A 24,712-nucleotide genomic window follows, 5' to 3' on the forward strand; every position below is an offset into this window, starting at 1 on the left:
AAAAGAAGCAACTGGATATCATCAGTATTTCGGACTATTTCCATTTCAATACAGAAAAAAGGAAGTATATCACCTTCCTCATTGAAGAAACTAATGTAGAGAGTATATTGTCCATTAGATCCAACACTAATACATACAAATCACGGCAATTGCACTGAAGGCCTCTGTCTGGCAAGTACCCTTCCTCTCCAAATTCTTTCGTGAACCTTTCATGGACTTCAAGATCACCTTTGCTCACAGTAGGCCTCTGTCTGGCAAGTACCTTATCAAAATCTGTTTTTGTGATAGGAGGTGGAAGGATCTGCATGGCATAATAAGCAAGAACTAATTAATATGAAATTGTTAAAATGTGAAAATATGTTAAATATGAAATTATTCGAAATTGGTCCTCCTCAAATGGATTTTTTATACATTAATCAAACAATAGCAATTGTTTGTAATTAATACTAGTGGAGTGAAATGTGCCTGTTCGAAGAAATAATATATAAGGTTTCCAATGACTTGATAATCATCATAACTATACAGTGTCTCCACGAAAACTGTATGTTACATTAAAAGTCATCAACAGCTACATTACTCCATTTACATGGCTACATACCTGTGAAGCTAGTCCTTGAGCTGCCAACTCCTGCATGGTGATTTGGACAGCACCCGGTTGCTTTGGTCCACAAGGTATGAACATATTATCGGAATTCTTGTAAAAGAACATGGCATCTTGAGTCTTGCGTACTGGTTCAAAGAGAACATCCTTGACCTGCCAAATTCAAAACCAAATAAGAAAAACAAAACAATCAAAACAAATAATTCTGAATTAATTTAAAGTCTACTGATAAAAGATGGTAAATAAATTATGGATGCATTCTGCTTACACAAACAGCTACATCAGAACCCGAAAATCCCTCAGTTTTGCGAGCTAAGCTTTCAAAATCACTTTCTGTCAAGTTGCTAGGAGTATCTCCCAAGTGGACCTGTTCAGAATATGAAATACACAGGACACTCTTTTAGTGTAAATATATACACGGAATCACTTATTCCTAACCTGAAATACTTAATTGATTATCTATGACAATATGATGAAAAAATAAGAGTCAGTACTTTGAACATATGCTGTCGAGCCTCAACATCTGGAAGAGGAATGTATATACGCTTGTCAAAACGTCTTCGAATGGCCTGTAGTTACCATTAGTTAGCCAAGGCTAGATGATAGCGTGCTCTAATAATTTAATTTTCCTGTGGTAGTAGCTCTAACAAGTAAGGCCAACTCAAACAAGCTTACATATAATATTTCTCCTTACCTGGTCTAATGCATACGGCGTATTTGTCGCAGCGAGAACAAGAACTTTTTGGTCAGTGGTTCCCACACCCTGAAGCATATGAAATAAAAGGTTCAGTAAAACAATAAGACTTATAATCCGTCATCAATTTAGCGGCATAAAACTAAAGAATTAGACCAAACAGCAGCCGGATATGATGTAATGAAGGCTGTTGGTAAATCACTCATCCTTAAATTTGTACGTGATCCATTCATCATTCTAAATAATCATTTATATTCCATTGGAGACAATTGGAAGGACAAAGGAAGGTGAGAAAAATGACCAAAACATGATTTAGATGTGGCTCTATTAAAATGTCCTTTCTCTCTCGAGCCTAGAACCAACTTTATTATACGTTCCATGAAAAGACTGCATGTTGGGACTTCCTATTTATTACCAGAAAAACAGGAGAATTGCATCTCACATCCTGTAAAGAACATGAAACCCTCCTGGCCCGATAGAGGTACAGGTAATGGTTTAAAGAAAGGACCGTAAGGATGAGACATAGGTTCAAAGAGGAGTAAGACATAAGATATTTTTACATACAGAGTTAAAACTTCAGTTTACTTCTTTTCCCAGACACTTCCAAGTCTACTTTGAAATAGATCAGTCAATGTTTAACTTATGAAATCACTCCGCAACTTCCCACAAAAACAAAACTATACCTGCATCTGCACAAGAAGTTCCGTCTTGATTCGTCTAGAAGCTTCACTCTCATTGCCTTCTCCACGCTGCCCACATAGGGAATCTATTTCATCAACGAAGATGATGGAAGGGGCACTATCTCGAGCCATTTGGAAAAGGTTTGAAACTAGCTTCTCACTCTCACCCATCCACTTCGAAACCAGGTCTGAAGAGGAAATACTAGGTGAAGAGAAAAGATTGATGCAGATTAGAATCCAGAATTGTGAGGTAACGAACAAAAAGAAAAAACCATCTGAATGATCATATGCACAATAAACACGAGGTGTAGAAATGGATCAAGAAGAGATATTTGCATTAATATAAAAAAGGAACAGAGATAATACAGTAGTGCCATTACCGCTCGCCCAATATATCTGGGTCAACATCTTAAATCTAAATTTGATCAGTGGTAAATAAAGCCAACTAATAAGAGCATCTACGCTACTTTTTGCTCTCAATTTCTCTCAAAATAGTTATAAGCAGGTCACGGGGGCAGCTTTCCAGAGACCTTTTCCTACATGCGAAAATTGCACCCACCTACCAACATTACTGCCACAAAAGTGAAACAAGACACCAAAACTCTCCTCAACCTTTAAATCACCCAGTATTCAAGTGTAGTTTCAGCTAAATAAACATATATTCAATACCCACTCCAAAAATTGTCCTAAGCCTATTATCTGATCTGGGTATTCTTGAACATTAAAGTTTCATTCACCAAATACCTACAAGTCTACAACTTCTGTCACCCATGGTTTCCAGCCGATTATCTGATCTGACTCTGGTTCGCAAATTCAAAAGCCTTCCCTGGGAGTAAGAGTGGTGTCATTGTAAATACAGCAGATGAAGAGTCTGGGAGAAATGTGGCCAGCGCAGTATCTCAATTTAGGAAAGGGACTAGAGTTGCTCCCCAATTCAAATTTTGGACTGTGGGGCAGGAGTGGAGCTCTAAAATAATGGTATCCCCTGTACAAGACAAAAAGGAAGACAATGCTCTAACCCTAACCATGCACATGTCTCAGAACAAGATTAAGAACAATACAAGATGCAGAACTGTAGAGCTCAAATTAGAGCCCTCCGTGATTGTAAATGAAAAGAGAAGATTAGTACACTACTCGTCAATTACCTGGGAAGTACCACGTTAAGATACTAGCCAATTACCTGAAAGCACTACCTTACTATACAAGAAAATTACCTAAATCCACTACATTACCATCTAATCACCTGTTGGGGAATTAATCATGGGCCAACTGAACTTAAGGTCATGTGCTTTCTATTCAACAAAACGGATCTACATCTCAAACATCAAAACACAAACAAGAGTATGTTCTTTACATAGACAAACAAAGACCCACACAGAAACACAGGACAACCAAAAAATCTATAACTATAAAAAAAAAAAAAACCAGCGTCAAACAGTGTGGTTGTTTCCAGGTAGCAAGCCAATACGTAGCATCAACTAAAATTGAACATTTAATATACTTGGATAAACTAATTCATAGCATAGTGATGGATACATACCTGTAAAATGTCGAGTCAGCTTCAGTTGCCACAGCCTTGGCCAAGTATGACTTTCCAGTCCCAGGAGGACCATACAATAGAAAAGCTCTCCATGGTCGTCTCTTGCCTGAAAAATTCAGGCCAATATATATTAACAAAACTAACACGAGGTTGTTCCCCCACATGAAAAATATAATAACGATAATGCCTGTCTATCGAAGGTGACACAAAAAAATTCTTGCTTCAGAAGCAACCACACTGTCTCATAAGTTGTTTAACAAAACAAATTTCCCTCTTGCAAATGCATAGTCATTCTAGTAGATACTTAAACCTCCCCCATTATCCTGATACTACTACAGTAACTTTAAGAGACCCAAAACTGCTGTACTATCTAACAATTGCAATACACCTATGCAGCATATCGCAAACATTACATTTTTCCCTAAACAACTCCAATCAAACCAGCACCAAAATCATAAAAGCTACAAACTTTGACCCTTCTACCTACAAATCAACACAACCAAACACAGCCGAAACTCGAAAGCACACTAACCAGTAAAGAACTGGGGGAACTTCACCGGCAGTATCACCGCCTCCTGCAAAGCCTGCTTGGCGCTCTCAAGCCCGGCGACATCATTCCACTTAACATTAGGCTTCTCCCTAATAATCGCCGAGTTAAGCCCGGCCCGGAGCTTCGTCTGCTCGGGATCCTCCCCGTCGCCGCCCTCGCCGTCCTTGGGCTTGGTCTTGGGCCTAGTCGCGACCGCCCGGAGCTTCGTCTGCTCGGGATCCTCCCCGTCACCGCCCTCGCCGTCCTTGGGCTTGGTCTTGGGCCTAGTCGCGACCGCCGCGTCGCCGTTGCTGGCCGGGCCGGGGCCACCATCGTCCAAAACGGCGCGAATCTCCTCTGAGCAGCGCAAGTACTCGGTGAATTTCTGAGTGATGGCCTCTTTGATCTTAGGGTTCTTCTCGTACTTGAGGTGAGTCTTGAAGCACTCGAGAGCGTTCCTGTACAAAGGGAAGGCCTTGGCGTAGTTGCCATTGTTGTCTTCGTGGACGGCTTGCTTCACGTACTCTATGGCCTGCTCCTTGAAATTGCTATACATCTCCGGAGCTAGGATCACATGTACGGCGGCGATCGAGGTTTGGAGATTGAAACTGGGGAAAGGGGGAGGCTAGGGTTTGAGAAATTGGGGGGAATTGAGGATCGGGAGGGGGAATTTGAAGTGGAGGAAACCCTAGAGAGCGGGTCGGGTTTTCGGGTTTGGGGAGGAGGAATTGAAATCGAGAGAGAGAGAGAAGAAGAAGAAGAAGAGGAGGAAGACGCGTTTGGAAATTGGAATGTCAAGATGTTATGGGGAAGGGGAAGGTTCGTTTTTTTCTCTCTACGACACTAGATACCCCCTCCTCTGGAATGAAGAAGAAGGAATGATTCGAGGTTTAGCCGTAGGTCTTACACAATTATGATTCCTCTTTGTTTGTAACAACCCAACCCAAAAAACCTCTCATAAACTAATGCTAATTCACTGATTTCATTGAACAGATTAAGAATTCCGAACATATCACTATAAATTGAACTTGGCTGACTGATAAAAGCTTCACCTGTAGGCTCTTCTTCATTTGATCCTATCACATACGAGTACTGTAGTCGAGAGATTACCTTCTTTCTTGGCCGACGAAGTTGCCGGGTCGTCCAAATGGAGACGTGATAGAGAAAAGAAAAGAGTCATGTCTCGGCCACCCCAATTGGTAGAAAATCAACTTTCAAGCGAGATCCCCCAGTTCTATTGTTGGCTCCCCTCTTTTCCCCTCTTTCTCTGAGAACCAACTAGGTTTGTATTAGAGATAAATCTGACCAAGAGGTGTTCTCCAGAGAAAAAATATATATTTCCATCTGCCATATGCCACTAAGAAATAAGGGCACGTATGAGCTGAGTAAGCTCTTCAATTTTTATTATTATTATTATTTATTTGTTATGAGTATAATCTAGTAGATAAAACTTTTGCTAGTAATTAGGAGTGAACTCGGTTTTATTGGTTCGGTTTAAGAGCACTAACCGAAAACCGAAACCGAGGTTTCGGTTTTGTATTTCTTAAAACCGAAATCAGAAAAAATATTTATTAACCACGATTTCGGTTAACCTACAATTCGGTTCGGTTCGGTTCGGTTTCGGTTATATAACCTACCATTTGTAATAAGTTTTCACTTTTTACTTAAAACAAAAGTTAAAATCAAAGTAAAGTAGTAAGCTACAAATTCAGTACTTCAAATTAGTAAATAAGTAAACTAGATTGCGATAAGTTAAAAACAACAAATAAAATCAACAAAGCTACGATAGAGTATTAACCAAAACGTAATATTTCATGAGTTAAAGAGTGTGAGCAATTAAGTTAGACATTTTGAGGTCGTAATCATATAAAATCATGTATATCGAAGGTAACTCTTAATCAATAAAAACATAATGTACACCTATTACTATATTAAATATTAATAATTAAATACATATATATCGATTCGGTTCGATTCAGTTTGATCGGTTTTTTACACGGACGAAACCGCAAACTGAAACCGAACTATTCAGTTTGATGTTAAAACCAGAACCGATAGATCGGTTTTGTTCGGTTTTGGTTTCTCAGTATCGGTTCGGTACGATTTTAATCGGTTTTCGATTTTTCGGTGTCTAAAAGTCCACCCCTACTAGTAACCATCTCTATGTTAATTATAAAATCTTTTTGTCCCATGCGATAAATATTTGAGGATATCACACACTCACTTCCTAAAAAATATTTGTCCTCGAAAAATATGAAATGGCAGCAACAAGCAAAGAAGTGTAATTAAACATGTATAAAGCTCATTTTACCCCATATCCATATATTTTAATCCATAGTTGATAGACTAGATAAATTATTGCAATCATATTTCAATCTGCTATGATAGGTGCTCAAGGAATTGAACATCGTAAAGAGGGCAATATGTTGCTCGTACAAACTGATATAGAGCCACTTAATTTTACATAAGTTCTTTAGACTTGCAACTAATATTAATTTATAGTTCTGTAGAATGCAATGCCAGTACCTTAGCAATATTCGTATTAAACAAGAATCATAAGAGGAGTGCTAGGGCGTCATAATATGGCACCAAATCACGTCACATTTCCACATCAATAATTAAAATTATATAAATGTAACGACCCCAAAATTTCGAGTATAAAAACTTAAAAATTCAAAGTCGTTAAACACCAAACAATCTCAACGAATCGAAATCGTTTAAATGCACATCGGATCATTACTGAGTTCACAATACAACTCAGACAACCAATTATTACAAACCCAATTTATAATTCAACATTACATAAAATGGAAATGTATAATCCTCACAAGAAAGTCACACAAAATCCTCACACAAGCTGGAACTAAATATCGTCAAGTCCTCTGAGCGGTCCGTTAATTCCCGCTAATCCACACCTGCGGAGTATCCACTACACCATCGAATTGGTGCACCGGGATTATAAACACAAACCCGGTAAGCTTTACAGCTCGTATGAGTAAAAACAACAATAAAACTCGCATATCAATATATACGGAAATCCATAAAAATATCAAATATAAATGCACTCATGAGTCGATGGACGGCCCGTCTGGTTATCCAAAATATGAAAACGAAAGTGCTCATGAGAAATTGGGCAACCCTTCTGGTTACCCAAATGTATTTATAATACGGGTACTAAAGAACGCTGGTACACATCTGTTACCCCTCTCGTAGTACACCGCCGATATTGGGCAACCACCCGCTACCCAACATCCAAAAATATGAGTACTCATGAGCAGATAACCACCTGTTACCTCACATGCAGTACTCCGGCAGACAGACTAGAGCTCTAACTGTATCGTAACTTTCACCCGGCCAAAGGCTAGGTTCTGACAGGCCAATCACGTACAATAATCATACCTCATATTGTACCAAAAATCAAGTCCGAAGACAAATCAACATTTTAACAATCTCCATGTTAAATTCACGTACAATAATCACACCTCATATTGTACAAATCAAAATCACGTACAATAATCACACCTCATATTGTACAAATCAAAATCACGTACAATAATCACACCTCATATTGTACAAATCAAAATCACATGTTCGATATATAAATCGCGACATTAAAATGACATAATCACGATACAATCATAACAGTATATTATATAGCAAACTATATATATATATATATATATGTACCTATTTACCATTTATACAATATATATATATATAATCTACTATATCATATACATGTTTTATTTCATAAACACGTCCGAAGACAAAAACTCATTCGAAGACAAAACTCGTCCGAAGACAAAACGTTTTAACAAACTCCATGTTAAAATCACGTACAATAATCTCACATCATATTGTACAAAAATCAAGTCCGAAGACAAATCCACATTTGAACAATCTCCACGTTAAAATCACGTACAATAATCTCACATCATATTGTACAAAAATCAAGACCGAAGACAAATCCACATTTTAACAATCTCCACGTTAAAATCACGTATAATAATCTCACATCATATTGTACAAAAATCAAGTCCGAAGACAAATCAACATTTTAACAAACACCATGTTAAAACCACGTACAATAATCACACCTCATATTGTACAATTTAAATCACATGCTCAATATAATTCTCGTCATCGAAATGACCTATTCACAATGAATTCATAACAGTATATAATATAGCAAACTATATATATAAGTACTTATTTACCATTTATACAAATATATATATTCTACTATATCATATACATGTCGTATTTCAATATTTAAAACTCTTGCAAAAATCTTGAATTCACCGCAAGGGTAGATTCGTAAATATGTGAGATTTTACTCACCTTCCTTCCTGCGTGCAACTTCCACGACACTGAAAGTAATTTCTTCACTTGTTTCGTCAGTCACCTAATAGCATGATAAATGCTTAGAAAATGATACTTAAAATACCAGGTGACGATTCAAGTACAACTAAATGTTGTTCATAAAACATTGTTGACAGAACACTGTTCATGATGTACTAATCACAGTTTTTATTAAAACATTGTTCACAGTTACTGTGTGTTATGACACTGTTCACTGTTTTACCAAAGCATTGTTCACATTTACTGTTGCAGAACACTATTCACAGTACTATACATGTGTCGTCACTGTTCACCGACCGCCACCAATCATCACAAAATTTCGCCACCACAACCTAAACAACATTTCCAACAACTTTCTAGTTGACACCAAGGTCTAAATCCGAGCCTAAACAGTCCAAACAACGAAGAACATAAATTCAGCACTATTCACAAACTCTAGAAATTGAAATTCTTGATTCGGGTACTTACACTTCGATTTGGCTCGATTCCTTTTGTGGGAATGTTTCTGGGACTGAGACAAGCAAAACCCCCTAAGAATCTCGAGCTATGGTGGCCGGAGGAGGCGGCGCCGATACAGCAGCAACTTCCGGCGGTTGTTGCACCGTGTGTGGTTGTCGCCGGAGTGGAAGACGTAGCCCAAAGATGGAGATCGTCGAGCCCGTCAGTATGATAGGTGGCACGACACGAGGCGACGTCGGATGGTGGAGAAATCGGCCGGAGAAGGTTTTTGGGTCGGGTGAACAGTACCTGACCTCGGGTACACAGTAACCGAGGTGATTTTGGAAAAAAAAATGATTTTTTTTAATTTCTAATCTCCTCTCATTCCTTTTATACTATTTCCAAAATCGGAAACCAAACTTCCGTTACTAACAACTTCCGTTTTCGATATACCATTTCGCGAAGCATACAAAATTCGTTTTAAATAAATTTCACGAATTTATGAACTTAAAAACAATCCAAAATTCATTCCGAAAAATCGGGTTATTACAATAAAAATGTCATTTTAAATGAAAATACAACATATCATTGTTAATCCAACGGTTTTAAATTATTATACAAATATTTTTTGTTCTTTTATCATTTCTTCTTTTTCATCATAATAATGCTTCTAAAATACAATTTTAAAAACTGAAATTTACGAAAATATGCTTGAAATATATGTGTGCACGTGCGAAATATATATATATATATATATATGCACAAAATATATTTTCAAAAAACAAAATATATATATATATATGCACAAAATATAGTTTCAAAAACAAAAAATATATATATATATATATATATGCACAAAATATATTTATTTTTAAATTTTCTGACAATGTAAGGTAACTACAACATTTATATTTAGATGAAAACTTTTGGTAAGATTTTTTTGGTTTTTTTTCTGAAAGGGAATATTCTTGTGTTAGAGTATGTAATGTAACAAATGTTATTTTTTCTAGAATATACATATCTTAATTAATACCATATTTAATACAATTATGTTGATAATAATCTTTCTAGTGAAAAATATATCAAGATTCATGAATTTCTTATTTAATTAATTTCTATTTACGATTAATTAGTGGCTATAATTAATTAATACAAATAAAATATAGATACCACACACACATATATATCTATATATTTTTCAAGCATACTTTCGTATTTTTTATTACATTTTGAAAGTATTTTGAAACAATAAATAATATAAAAAATAACTATAATTCTTTTAATAATAATCTAGAGCTTTTGATTAACAAGAATAAGATTGTATTTACATTTAAAAATGACATTTTGTGATTATTGTAATTGCAGACATGACAATGTGACTTGGCATGCCACGTGAGATTAATGCGGCGCCGAATCTGGCGCCATATTATGGCGCTAAAACATTTTCCGAATCACAATTCAAATTCACCATATTGGTTCATTTTGTATTCATGAAGTTTCCATTATCATTAAAGATCTTGAATCTAGCCGACTCTTGTCACATAACTTATTTCATCATCAATTTCTACTAATTTTCGGTTTCACCAACTAGGCGTATGTCCATTTTCTCCCATTTTTAGTTGCTAATACAATAAGTTTGCAATCTGTTATTCCCCATATTAATTGCTCTACTGCTTATCATATTTTCACTATTGTTAATGGAACAGTCTAATACGTGCTTCCCAATCTGAACATCTATGAGTAAAATTTTATTATCTTTTTTTTTTCAGTTCCAAGACATTTCGAAATTTTATTATCTTTTTAACAAAAATGAGTAAATAATAGTTACGAATTGATTTCAAATCAACTCTTTACTGACTTCGGGGTTAGCAAAGAACATATGGGGGCCAAAATACTTTTTGCATTTTTAATTTTTTTAATGAAGTGACAATCTTCGCAATGGAGATGACAAAGTGAGCTACCAAAATTGGATCGACAATGAGATACCAAAGTGGATATATTATGAACGGTTAGATGTATTTTTTCCACTCTGTAAATCGGATTTTGAGTATATTGTTGGTATTGTTTTAGATATTTGCACTTTATAGATCGAATTTGGGAAAAGTTTTGTAGTGTACTAATTATAGTGTAATTATGTATAATGCTCCACGTAATTTGTTACTTAAAACAGTTGAAATCCTCGTCACTTAAATTCAACACGATACTTTTTGTGTTACTCTAAATTATATTACTAAACCAATTTAAGTTGCACATTAGAGAGAGTAACTAAGATTTAACCCATGTCTGATGGAATTTAATGACCGATTTGCTGAGGAGCAAGGCAAGATCGTTTTATAAATCAAATCTTCATGACAAACATTAGTAAGTTAATGAATCTCATGTAACTACTACAATCTATCATTTCTTTTGGATTTTAGTTTTACGTTTTCATCATGAGATTATTTCACTAGAACTATTAAAAATCGGAGTCAGTGTCCTGGTTTCATCATGAGCTCACAGTCCATATAGTAATAACAAATTCAACTGTATTGTAAGTTATAATACTTCAATTATGTTGTGAGACAATAAAACAAAATATTAGTACCTGTAACTCAATGAATATTAACTCAATGAATATCTTTGTTTTTTGAAATAACGATGCAAAGTCTTTTATTAATAACGGATTAGTACAAAATAACATGAACACATGCTCTCGCGGACTACGAAAAAATTGAAATGTGCAGAACAATCAATATCCTAGGAACAAGAGTCATGACTATTCATATATTGAATCTCTAAGAAGATGCTCATAGAAAGTAGAATAAATTTTCTATAAGTGAAAATATTCTTAAAATCAATAGTAAAAAAAAAATCAAAATGCATATGTTAAAATAAACCGCAATCGCTTGTTGGAACTCGGATCTTCTCCTCATACTAATTTACCTCATATTGCCTCACATTTCAATCTTGTTCGTCTATTGTACTCTCCTCGTTAACATTAATTTCTCTGTTTTGAAATTAAAATTTGAAATTGGAGAAGAACGAAGAGAGAGGAAAGTCTCACTAATCCAAAAACAAATAAAAAAATACAAAAAACCGGATTTTTTTTAATTCCGATTCAATTGCTCGTTTTTCCCTTCGAACTGCAGAACAACCGGATCTAGTTTGGTCTGGGCCGGTTTATGACTAGTTCTAAAATCTTGAATCCTTCCAATTAATAACTAAAAAATCAAAATAATATACAGAACCATCATGTTAAAAGAACCACAAGAAGGTGAAAGTTACCTTAGATCCATGTCAACTCTTCACGGACTTCAAAAAAATACGAGAAATTAAGAAAAGAAAAAAAGAGAGTAAATAATGTCTGACCTTTCTGAAAATATGCATTTTGGTATCTCACATTTTTCATTATGTGTGTCTGATATATCATTCTCAATCTAAATTTAGTATCTCATTATGCTTGATCCGAAAACTGTCACGTTATTAAAATGCAGGAGTGTTTTGATCCCTCAATGTTTCCCCTAATAATAAAAACAAGAGAAATTGTCTTCACATGTTAATTCTGTGATTACACTTGATTTAGTACGCCGTGCTCCTCGTGGATATGATACGCCGTATTCTTTGCCCCTTTCCTGCCAAAGGTAACACACGTCGTCAAAGTAGAGACCACGGCGGCGTGGTCTTCAACTCTCCGACGCTTAAGTTAGGGCGATGGTAATTTATGCAGAGTTACAGTAGGGAGTTCAGTGTACTTACCTTATAAGGTCAAGAGTTTGACCTTTTATTGTTGAGTTGAAGTAGATCGTTTACCTACTGTTCGATGTGGGACGACGTCCGATTAAGGTGCTCTCTGGAACCTTCTTTGAGATGCGCGTGAGGGCGCGTCCGTAGTCAGTTTGGGCCACGGGGAGGCCCATTGCGTAGCTAGTGCGGCTGACTTGCTATTAGTATCGTAAGACTGTGCTATACATTAGCCTTAATGCGCTGATAGTTGTGCTGATTATGGCGAGCATAAGCCTATGCCAACAAGTCCCCCCAAGTTCCCAGTCTAGGGAGGTGATTTCTTGACTGGGGAGTTAATATTTGAGCGTTTTGCCATAATCAGCAATGGGTCTTGCGGACCCTCTCATAGTCCCCCCACTCCCCGGTTAAGGAATGCCGAGTTTTTGTTGTGTAGTACGTTTGATTGCTTCTCTGTATGTGGTGCGTCCGTCATAGCATAGTAAGTCCTTACGCGTAGGACGTCTTTTCGCTATCTTTGAGCGTAGTGCGTTCGTCATAGCATAGTAAGTTCTTACGCGTAGGACGTCTTATCGCTATCTTTGAGCGTAGTGCGTCCGTCATAGCGGAGTAAGTTCTTACGCGTAGGACGTCTTATCGCTATCTTTGAGCGTAGTGCGTCCGTCATAGCGTAGTAAGTTTTTACGCGTAGGACGTCTTTTATCGCTATCTTTGAGCGTAGTGCGTCCGTCATAGCGTAGTAAGTTCTTACGCGTAGGACGTCTTTTATCGCTATCTTTGAGCATAGTGTTTGCAGACTGATGACAGCGCCAGTCGCGCTGTGGACAGCACGTGTCGTACATGCATTGGGCGGATGTTTCGCGAACGTTTCAAATTCGTGGGGTGACGTTATCCGAGAAGACAGTTATTGCATGTAATTAAGGCGTGTAACGGAATCGTTGCCTCGGTAACTCAGGCCACGTGACGAGATCTAGAGCGACGTCTCTTGGGTCGACGGCTAGGATGCAAGTAACGGTTTTCTAAATCTGACGGTTAAGGATTGCTTTTAAGGGATCAACGGGCTGGATGTGAGATGGAGTTTACTATAAAAGAGTGAAAGTGACAGAATGGCTGTCATTATCGACAGATTCAAGTTTTCGAAATCTGAATTCTCCCATTCCCTCTCTTTTGCTCTCGTATGCTCCCTTTTCTTCCAAACGTGAACTCATCGGGATTTTTGTGTGAATCGGCTTTTTGAGGTATGTTTCCTGATCGGATCCTTCTTTATTCTGTTTATGGCTTGTTGTTTGTTGGTAGATTTGTGTTTGTAGGATAAATCGGTGGTTTTGGGTTTTGGGTTTTGGGTTTTTCCGGCAGATTTGTGGGTTTTGGGTCTATTTGATCTTTGGATGGGTGTTTTCCGGCAAAGTGGGGTGTTTGTATGGGCGGTGCGGATAGGTTTTCACCGTGAACTGGGTTTGGTGTTATTCATGTTCTTCGTGTTCTTCAAACTCGTTCTTGCGAGGTTCGTAGGGTAGATCTGACTGACTTTCTGACTTCTAGTTTTAGGTTGTTCGCCATTTGACTTCGGTGTTGCTTGCTGCGGCGTAATGTCTAGGATAATTATTCTAACTGATAGCGATTCCGCGTCTGCAGAAGGAAGTTGGTCCACGTTGTCATCCTCTTGTTCGTGGACAAGTGAATTGGAGGCCAACTACTTGGACTTGGTGCGGCGTAGTGGTGGAAACGACTTGTATCACAAAGATCGTGCAACTGTCTTTTCGAGAGTGCTAGCGAACTGGGATACGAGTGAGTCGTCCAGCGCCATGGAATCGCAACGTGAAGAGATTGGAGAAAGTGAAGGCGTATCTGACCGTATTATGAGTGCTTCGGGGACTAGCACCTCAGGCCCAACGCTCAACCCAGCGCCTGTAAGGCGTTGGTTAGATGGCGGTGTGCAGAGGTCGGAGGTGGAAGAACCACATGGAGCCGACTCCGCCGCAGTGCATGGCTATGTGGAGGAATTTAAGTTACCTGCTACCATCGTCGCCCTGCGATTCGGCGTGATGAATTTGGTTCCATGTTGCCGAATGGGCATGTGCTAGTAAGTCCTTCCGTACTACGACTTGGGGTGGAGTTGCCGTTGGACCCCCGCCTGCAATATCTCGTGGCGGAGTTTGGCTTGGCTTTTGGCCAAGTTAGCTATAACATGTGGCGAGTCCTTCTCGGTCTCTGCTCACTATTCTACCTCTCGGGGTGTTCAGCTCCTACTGCGGCGGAAGTACTCCATTTATTCAAGGTGGATTATAACCAGCGTAATGGTAATGGAGGGACCGCGCGATTTGTGAGGCGGGATGAGCGTAGTGAGTACCAGATTTTGGAGAACTGGCCCACCTCAGAGGCGAACTGGAGAAAAAACAGCTTCGTGGTGGAGGAGGGGTGGGAGTATGGGCGCATTAATGGGGTAGAGTATATCCCAGGGAAGCGTATTCCCTCGCGGTTTCAGGCTATTAATTGTAGGTTCCGATGCTTTCCTAAATTTTGTTACTACGGAATGACTGTTTGCTGACACTACCTTTTTTTTTTTTTTTTGCGTAGCTGGAAGGAGATTGGTGTTGTCCGAGCGAGAGGTTGACCGAGTAAATCGTGTGACTTATCTTTGGAGGTGCCAAGGTGAGGACTTAGTTCACGATTTAAAGGTATTGACGAACCCGTACCTCCTGTTCGAGCAAGGATTACTCCGTCGCCATCGTAAGTAGAAGTGCTACGTTCTTCAATCTTACTTTATTTATGTCGTACTAATCTGATGTTATATGTGCAGCTACGACGCTCTCGGTGAACAGGAATTTCGAGAAATCAGAGCGCATCTGTTACGACCGGTTTCTGCAGCAGGAAGATCCCGACGTTACGTCTCATACTGGAGGGCTAGCGATCACGATGTTGCGACGCGTTATGTCTAAGAAGGTGGCAGCCTCGACGAAGAAGGTGAATGCTTCGGCGCAGCGGGTCGAGGATTCTTCCGCAGTTGTGGATTTGCCTATTCCCCCGCACGCGAGCCTGCCAAACGAGCAGGGGTTGCCGCGCCGCAGCGATGCGGAAGGAGTGGGCCGTATCGATAGCGATCCGCATCTGGCTGATCCGGCGGTGGCTCTTGAGACTGGAAGGAAGAAGAAGCTGCAGAAGGCGGGCGCGTCTTCGAAAAGAGCGAAATCCTCTATTGCTCCCGAGGATGTGGAGGATGCGATAGTGGAGGCTCCTCCTCCTAAAAGACAGAGGACTAAGCAACTGGCGCCGCTCACCTTCACGGAGTCTCGGGTTTTCGAGGACCTGTCCGCCTTGGACCGCAGTCCTTTGAGCCATCTAGGAGCTCTGGAATTGGAGAAGCTGGTGTTATTTAGCCAGCGCGCCGGGCTCAGGGGTTTGAGGCGACCTGAGGGGTCTGGTCTGGACCCGCGGAGTCCGCTCGGTCTAGCTACCACGAGGGCGGAAAAGATGGTTTTTAACCTGCTGGATGCGGAACGGGATGCCCTGGAGGCGCAGCGCTATCTCGCCGAAGTGGTTGAACGGGACGGCACCTACGCGATAAGGGTGTTGTTGCTGGAGAACGACTTGGCCAATGCTAGGGCCAAGTTGGAAAATGCGGCGAACCTCCAGGAGGACCTTCGGCAGGAGGTTGAACGTCGGGAGGTGGCAGAGTCACTTGCCCGAGAGATGGCAGCGGAGAGGGATGCGGCGCAGTCTGCCCTTACGGATGCTGAGGAGCTCGTTAGACGGATGAGCGAGGAAGCGGAGGCTGAAAAAGCTCGCGTAGAAGAGGAGGCTGCGTCCAGCGCCGTGGCTGCCTTCAAATCATCCGAGGAGATGACCAAGTACTTGGAATGGTACTATGTCACGACCGTAGGTGACATGATATCGCAGTTCCAGGAGCTGGAAATGTTGGATCCCGCGGACTACGAGGTCCGGCTGACGGAGAAGGGCTTGGAACCGCCGCCCATGCCACATGAGGTGACTCCGCCCTTTACGCAGCCTGCTCCTGCTGCGGAGGCCGAAGATGGTAAGAAAATTTTTGACTCTTCTTCGTCTGGTTTTTCTTGTGATAATGACAGGTCTGATTCTAATCTGGAGACTCTTTCTCCTACTCCTCCTTCTCAGAGCATCAGGATGCACAACCGCCGCAAGGCGAATCGGGGGAAGCGGCGGGGCTAGAAGCTGCGAGTATCGGCGATGCGGTCTGAGCAACGCTGGCGTACCAAGCTGCGAGGGAGGAGTAGGATAGGGTGATAAGATCATTGTAATGCGTCTCCTGTCGCCGTAGTCTTTATGTTTCTGTAATTTTTTTTTTTTGCATTTTCTGTAACGGCCTTTGTGCCGAACTTGCTATCTTTTGATGAATAGATGTTCTTTTGACCCAAGTGTTTTTTTTATATTATTGCCGTAGCAATATTGTGGTTGTTGTCTTGTACTTTTGGCTGTATGCTTAATTCTATCTTTGTTGTGTGCTCAATGAAATTGTATGTCGAAGGAATTTAATTGCCATAGTACACTAGCGCAGTAAGGATCAATGGTTTGAAAAATTCCTCATTTCATTGATAGCCTGGCCGTAGCCGTTTTGTACAAAGAGAGCTATAGCAGTGTGCCAAAAGTGCTCAAACAGTTCGAGTCCTTGTCGCGCGCTACGCGCGGACCCCTACTTGTAATAGTACTTGAGTTATTCCATGTTCCAAGGATGGGCTAATCTCTCTCCGTACTTGTCTTCTAGGCAGTACGTGGTTGGTGCTATGATTTGGACGACTTTGTATGGTCCGTCCCATCTCGGGCGTAGTCCAGTGACCTTTGTTTGGATCTTCTTGAGGACCCAGTCGCCTAGTTGTAGTGTCCTGCTTTTGACTCTCGAGTTATAGAAGCATGCCACGAGCTGTTTGTTCTGGACGTTATGGCGATGTGCTGTGATGCGTTTCTCTTCCAAGAGATCTTTATCAAGTTGCATATTGTCCGAATTGGTATCGGGGTCAAACAGCGAAACCCTTTGTGTTGGCTGAATTACTTCGATGGGCAGGACTGCTTCCATGCCGTACATTAAGCAAAAAGGAGTTTCGCCCGTAGCTTCTGTTGGTGTGGTACGGATTGCCCATAGCACTTCGTCGAGTTTTTCGGGCCAAAATCCTTTGGCTTCCTCCAGCTTTTTTCGAAGAAGGCCTTTGATCAGCTTGTTAGCTGCTTCTACTTGCCCGTTGGTTTTTGGATGTGCTACGGATGCGAATTTGAGCTTAGTCCCTCTTGCCTTGCACCATGTGATGAGGTGTTCATTATTGAATTGCGTGCCGTTATCTGTGATGATAGACTCCGGCGTACCGTGGCGGTAGAAGATGTTGCATTGCAGGAAGTTTTGAACCTTCTTGGTTGTGATGGCCGTCAGGGGCGCAGCCTCAATCCATTTGGAATGATAATCGATGCACACAATGACCCACTTGAATTGGCATTTTCCGATGGGTAGTGGGCCAATCAAATCCATTCCCCAAAGGCAGATGATCCACGGGCTGACTATGTAGGATAGCGGTTCTGAGGGTTGGCGTGGTATGGGTCCATGGATTTGGCATTTGTGGCAGGATCTGGCGAGCTCCTGTGCATCGGAGGCTCGTGTGGGCTAATAATATCCTGTGCGGAGTGTCTTTGCAGCCAATGCGCGGCTGCCGTAATGGTTGCCACAATCACCGCTGTGGATTTCCTTCAAGATCTGCTTGCCTTCTTTGGTTGTGACGCATCTGAGGTCGGCGTTCAGCAGACCTTGGCGATAGAATGTGTTGTTCTGCAGGTAATATCTTACCGCCCGTCTCCTTAGTTGTTTTGCCATGGTCTCGTCTTCGGGTAGCTTGCCGTTACGCTTGAATGCTATTATCTCATCCATCCACGAGGCTTGGTCGCGTTCTATCTGGCATATATGTTGCAAGGTCTGGTAAATGGAGGGATGGTGGAGAATTTCGACCCTGGTATCCTTGTGGCATTTGTGTGGTTGCGCAGTGGCGAGTCTTGCTAATGAGTCCGCTCTTGCGTTATTGGCCCTCGGTATTTGATTGATATGGTAGAATTCGAATCGCTTTAACAACGTTGTGGCATACGCCAGGTAGGCTGCTAATTGCTCATCCTTGGCAGTGAAGGACCCGGTGATTTGATTGACTACGAGCTGAGAATCGCTGAACACATTGATGCTGGTGGCACCCGTGCTGAGGGCCAATTGTAGTCCTGCAATCATTGCTTCGTACTCCGCTACATTGTTGGAGGCGGCAAAGTTGAATTTTAGAGCATACTCAAGTTCGAGTCCCCCCGGTCCGCTCAAGATGATCCCCGCTCCGCTAGATTTGGCGCAGCTGGAGCCATCTACATGCAAGTTCCATGGCGAAATCTTGATGGGGTTGATGACATTATCTGGTTCCACTTCCGCCGTATCTCGAGGGATCATTTCTGCTATAAAATCGGCTACGGCTTGTCCTTTTACGGCGGGTCGTGGCCTGTATTCGATGTCGAATTCTGTCAGCTCGATAGCCCATTTGCTGAGTCGCCCGGAGTGTTCTGGATTCTGTAGTACTTGTTTGAGAGGCTGATTTGTGAGTACGTGGATGCTATGAGCTTGGAAGTAGTGGCGTAGTCGTCTGGCTGCTACGATGAGCGCGAGGGCTAATTGCTCAAATGTTGGATATCTTGTCTCTGGGCCGTTCATGGCCCGTCCTGCGTAAAAAACTGACAATTCTTTAGTTCCATCACGGCGAACTAAGGCACTGCTGACTGCGGTTGTGGATACTGCGAGGTAAAGGTACAGGGGTTCACCCGGCTGTGGGGTTGACAGTAATGGTACTGCGGCGAGGTAGTCTTTTAATCCCTAAAAGGCCTCTTGGTAGTCCGGTGTCCATTCCATCAGTTTACTCTTAGAGCGCCTTAACAATTTGAAGAACGGCGCACACTTGTCAGTCAGTCTTGATATGAATCTAGATAATGCCACGAGTCTGCCTTGGAGGGCTTCTACATCTTTCTTGAGTATTGGCCGCGCCATATCCAGGATGGCTTGTACCTTTTCGGGATTTGCTTCTATGCCTTGTTGACTGACGATGTAGCCCAGGAACTTACTTGTTGTTACGCCGAAAAAACATTTCTCCGGGTTTAATCTCATCTTGTATTTTTTGAGCACATTGAAGATGGTTCGGAGGTTGGTTACATGGTCTTCGGCCTTTATGCTTTTGGCCAGCATGTCATCGACGTACACCTCGATTTCCCGACCGATGTGTTGGTCAAACATTTGTGTGACGCAACGCACATACGTAGTGCCCGCATTTTTTAATCCGAAGGGCATTACGTTATAACAGTACAGGACGAAGGTCGTAGCTTCTTGATCCGCCGGGTTCATGCGTATCTGATTGTACCCAGAGTAGGCGTCAATCATGCTTAGCAACTCGTGACCTGCCGTTGCGTCAATGAGCTGGTCAATTCTTGGTAGGGGGAAACTGTCTTTTGGGCATGCTTTGTTTACGTTCTTGTAATCCTCACACATTCGCCATTTACCGTTGGCTTCACGTACCATAACACAGTTTGAGATCCACTCAGGGTACTGTACTTCCCGGACAAACTTCATGCCCTTCAATTTGTCAACTTCCTGGCGTATTGCCGTGCTCTTTTCGTCGTTGAAGCTTCGGCGCTTTTGTTTAATTGGGTGTGCGGAAGGTTTGATGTGCAATTCATGCATGATGATGTCGGCCGAGATGCCGGGCATGTCTTCATAGGACCATGCAAAGACTTCCATGTTGTCGCCCAAGAAACTTGTTAAATCTCTCTCAACAGTGGGACTGAGAGTTGAGCCGATTTTGATCTTGCGCTCCGGATGATTTGGGAATGGCGTAATGCTTTTCAATGAGGATTCAGGGTTTGCCGGAATTTTGGCCTCGTATGGCGTAGCCTTCTGCTTGCTCTTTCCCTTCGACGTTTCGTCATCTCGTGCGTCGACGACCTTGTCGGTCAAGTTTACTGTGGCGTATACTGCCAGGATTTCGTGTCGGTTGCGCGTCTGTCGAATTGCGCGTGTTTGGCAATCTTTTGCCACGGATTGTGAACCCCGGACCTGTCTTGTTCCGTGCGGAGTTGGGAATTTTATGAGCATCATGTGTCCGGCGATAAAAGTTCGCATCCGGTTAAGTGTAGGTCGGCCGATGATCCCGTTGTAGGAGCTGTAGGCATTGACTATGATGAACTCAGCTTCGACGCAAACTGTGCGTGGTGCGGTCCCAATGCGTACTGTCATATAATCCGATCTTAGGGGTTGGATTATGTCACCAGAGAAACTGATTAGCGGTTCGTGGTCTTGTATCAACTTCTTACCGCTACGCTCCATTTTTTCGTAGCAGCCCTTAAATAGGACGTTGACTGCGGATCCCGTGTCGATCATCATCTTCCCTACATCCCACTGTTCGCCCAAGATTGCGTCTATGAGGAAAACGTCGTCATTGGGTAAGGAGATGCCAATTTCCTCTTCCTCAGTGAAGGTGATCGGTTTCCATCCTTCCTTCTGTCGCTTAGCGTTTCCTCCTCTGATGGCGTACACCTACCTTGGGTGATTGTTGCGGTCAAAGCGCTTTTTTGCTCGGTTAGACATGTTGGTCTTCGGGGCTCCTCCCTCTATAACGTTAATGCGGCGCAGGTTCTCGACTGCAGCGACCATATTCTGTTATACCCTCTGCTGCGCCGGGCGAACCCCCGTGTCGCCATTGGCTCTTAGTACGCGGAGGGTGTGGCAGTCATTCGTGTTATGGCTTCCATTTTCGTGAAACCTGCACCACTTGCCTGTTTCTGCTTCGGTTTGGGGGCGTAGTGGTCTTGCTGGTTTCCTCAGCGTGCCCTGATGTTTATGGAAAAAGTCTTCCAGGGTCTCTTCCTTAGGCGGTGTGTGTTCACTACGGCGGCCCATTGCGTTAACTTGGCGAGGGTCTCTGTTGTCGCGACGTTCATGGCCAAGTCTCATGTTCTTGTCCCGGCCTCTGTGCTGATCGTTGTTGCGCGCATCACGGTGATTGGCTTGATGCCACTCTCTTTTCCTGCCTTTGCTATGGTCTTTTGTGTTGGGAAAGAGCTCGCGCTGGAGGGGGACTGTGTGTGTAGATGTCTGCGGCGCAGTGGTTTTGTCTAATGGTACTGGGGTCTGCTTCTCTCCGTATGTAACGTATTCTGCCTGAGCGTATCGTACTGCTTCAGTCATGATGTCATTATATGTGGCACCGCGCATTCGAGGGTCCACATTGATGTGGAACAAGAAGTTTTCTGACCGGAGTCCCTCCTTAAAAGCAGCCAAGGCGAGCGTTTTGTTTAGGTTCCGACATTTGGATGCTGCTGTCTGCCATCGCATGACGAAGGTGCCCAATGTTTCCCTGCTCTCTTGTTTTACTTGAAATAGGCCATCGGTTGTGTGGGCGGCTCCGGCCATGAGGATAAACCGATTAAGAAATGCTGTGGTCAACTGCGTGAAGGAATCCATAGAGTTCGCCGGTTGTTCGAAGAACCAATTCATGGCATCCTCATCTAGTGTTTCGCTGAATATGTGGCACAAGGTGGCGTCGTTGAATTCTCTACTGGCAGTGACTTTTTTGAAGTTATCAATGTGCCGGAATGGATCGCCTTCACCTGTGTACGGCGTGATTTTTGGGCTCTTGATTGAGAAGGACGTACGGTGTTCATTATTCTCGTAGTGAATGGGCCTGGCCTGGCTGCGAACACTGGTTGGCACCGTGGATTGGCATCTCGCTGTTCTATTGCTGTTAGGCGCTGCAAGATCAGGGCTAGCGTGGCAGATTCGCTGTTGTGAGCGTGTGGGGTCTAGAACGGGAGGTGACGCTTGTGCTTCCTTCCTCACGGTTGCGGATACGCCGTGGTGATGGTGGCCATTTCTTGGCGAGTTCGGAGGGGGTTAAACTGATGCTTAAGTGAACTTGTTCGCGTCCTCTCGTTTGCGCGCTGCCCTCACGATTTGACTCCCTATGTAAATGACTGCGCTCGGCCCGTTCGAGCTGTGCCCGCATCTTGTCAAGCTCGCCCTGCAGAGCTGTTGCTTTCTCGCGTTCCAGTGCCTCGCGCTGCTGGCATTCGGCTAAATCTCGGGCCATGTTTTCCATTCTTACGGCGGTTGCCGGATCCGGTGTCGCATTAGTACTGACGACTGTTCCGGGTGTAGGTGTGAGGATGAAAGGGTCGTTGGCGGAGGGTAGAGGGTGGTTGAGGCTAAGGTCTGTGATGTCTTCGATGTGTCCGTCTGCCGGAGTGGAGGGGGAGGGATTGGTAGTGCCCATGTCGAAGTGTAGTTGTTTGGCTAAGTGTTGCATGTGACTTTTTTTTTGTTGACTTTTTGTTGCGGATTCCCACAGACGGCGTCAATGTTAATGTTGTGATTACACTTGATTTAGTACGCCGTGCTCCTCGTGGATATGATACGCCGTATTCCTTGCCCCTTTCCTGCCAAAGGTAACACACGTCGTCAAAGTAGAGACCACGGCAGCGTGGTCTTCGACTCTCCGACGCTTAAGTTAGGGCGATGGTAAATTATGCAGAGTTACAGTAGGGAGTTCAGTGTACTTACCTTATAAGGTCAAGAGTTTGACCTTTTATTGTTGAGTTGAAGTAGATCGTTTACCTACTGTTCGATGTGGGACGACGTCCGATTAAGGTGCTCTCTGGAGCCTTCTTTGATATGCGCGTGAGGGTGCGTCCGTAGTCAGTTTGGGCCGCGGGGAGGCCCAATGCGTAGCTAGTGCGGCTGACTTGCTATTAGTATCGTAAGACTGTGCTATACATTAGCCTTCATGCGCTGATAGTTGTGCTGATTATGGCGGGCATAAGCCTATACCAACATCACACATCTCAAATCACTAGATGCACATCCTTATTTTTTCATGCACCCAACATTAGATTTTGTAGGTTTATTAAATTACCAAAAATATATATTCATCATTTTATAAAGTAAGTTGACAAATTTTTAAAACTTTTCACTTTCCTTTTCTTAATTTATTACGAATGGAAATTTCATAATGGATTAGTAAATATTTTATTTATTTATCCTTTCCATGTCTACTACAAATGGCAATTATGTCATAATTCTTAATTAGTTTTCTTTAAATTATTTCAATCATAAATACGTTTGATTTATTAATTTAATTAAGATATTAAATAAATAAATTACAAACTTGCTCATGATTGCGGAAATTAAGAACAAAAATTTAACGAATATAATTGTTTTTTTTAGAATCAACGCAATGTCATATATTAATCATAAAAAATGTACGAAATAACATGAACACATTTCGCGCTCGCGGACTACGCAGTTTAATCAAAACCCTATGCTAGAACTCTAACTATTGCTATGTTGAATCTTTGAGGAGAGGCACATAAAACATTACTAAGGAACCAGAGAAGCCGGTACCCACTTCTTGACAGGACAAATCTCACCACTTATTTGCCACTACCGGGACCACCCTATGCAAAGGAGGCTACCCCAGGGACACTAAAAGTCTTAATCAGAGGCCAATGCATTAATTTAAGACAAATACCCTAAGTCCAATAGTAGACCTAACTAAACTGAAAAATAAACAAACAAAAAAATTAAAGCAAAAAAGGAATAAACTTTAGGGCCAAAGCTGAAGCCCAAGCCCAAGTATTATCATACCCAAACCAAGGATGACTGCTCCAGTAGGGTTGAATTCTCCATCCCAACGACACCACTGAAACCCGTACACACCACCACTATCACCTCAAAAGAGGGCGGGTCAGCGAGGAGCACCCTTCACCACCAAAGCAAACCCAAGCCACACAACCCAAGTCGGATAAGAATGACCCGATTTGAGCGCAAGAAATCTTAGCCACGCCGCCATCTTGTAGTCACCACATGATGACCAACAATCCGGCAACAATTGCCCATAACACCCTGCAAGCGATCCACGCATCCCTTTGGGATATAGCAAAGGGCACCTCTCAGCCTTTGTGTCATCTCTCTATCATCCATCTCTCATTACTCTTCATGTCGATCGAGATAAAGATTTCCTCCCCTACAATAGCCACCTCGGCCGAACCACCTACAAGCAAACACTAGGCCCACTCGCGCCCGTCCGACGACAACGCTAAAGGCACGCTGCCAGACAAGCCATGG

At 42.2% G+C, this 24,712-nt stretch overlaps 1 protein-coding gene across 9 annotated transcripts in view; it reads right to left on the reverse strand.

The window, feature by feature from the left end:
- LOC126787630 (protein SUPPRESSOR OF K(+) TRANSPORT GROWTH DEFECT 1-like) overlaps positions 1–24,712 on the reverse strand; it is a 42,298-nt gene that overhangs the window by 870 nt on the left and 16,716 nt on the right. For 2 of the 9 annotated variants that reach the window (XM_050513504.1, XM_050513513.1), the window contains exons 1-8: positions 4,048–4,635; positions 3,516–3,621; positions 1,979–2,177; positions 1,296–1,364; positions 1,096–1,170; positions 870–968; positions 599–754; positions 74–301 (exon numbers count right to left, since the gene is read on the reverse strand). The exons of 1 other annotated variant lie outside the window; for it this stretch is intronic. In XM_050513504.1, the coding sequence (XP_050369461.1) occupies positions 74–301; positions 599–754; positions 870–968; positions 1,096–1,170; positions 1,296–1,364; positions 1,979–2,177; positions 3,516–3,621; positions 4,048–4,600 (1,485 nt within the window). In that variant the 5' untranslated portion in view covers positions 4,601–4,635. Of the gene's footprint in view, positions 1–73; positions 302–598; positions 755–869; positions 969–1,095; positions 1,171–1,295; positions 1,365–1,978; positions 2,178–3,515; positions 3,622–4,047; positions 4,636–24,712 lie in introns of those variants that run through there. 6 more of the 9 variants (XM_050513507.1, XM_050513508.1, XM_050513510.1 and 3 more) reach the window with 5 other exon arrangements.

The sequence above is a fragment of the Argentina anserina genome, chromosome 3 (assembly GCF_933775445.1).
Source record: "Argentina anserina chromosome 3, drPotAnse1.1, whole genome shotgun sequence".
NCBI lineage: Eukaryota > Viridiplantae > Streptophyta > Magnoliopsida > Rosales > Rosaceae > Argentina > Argentina anserina.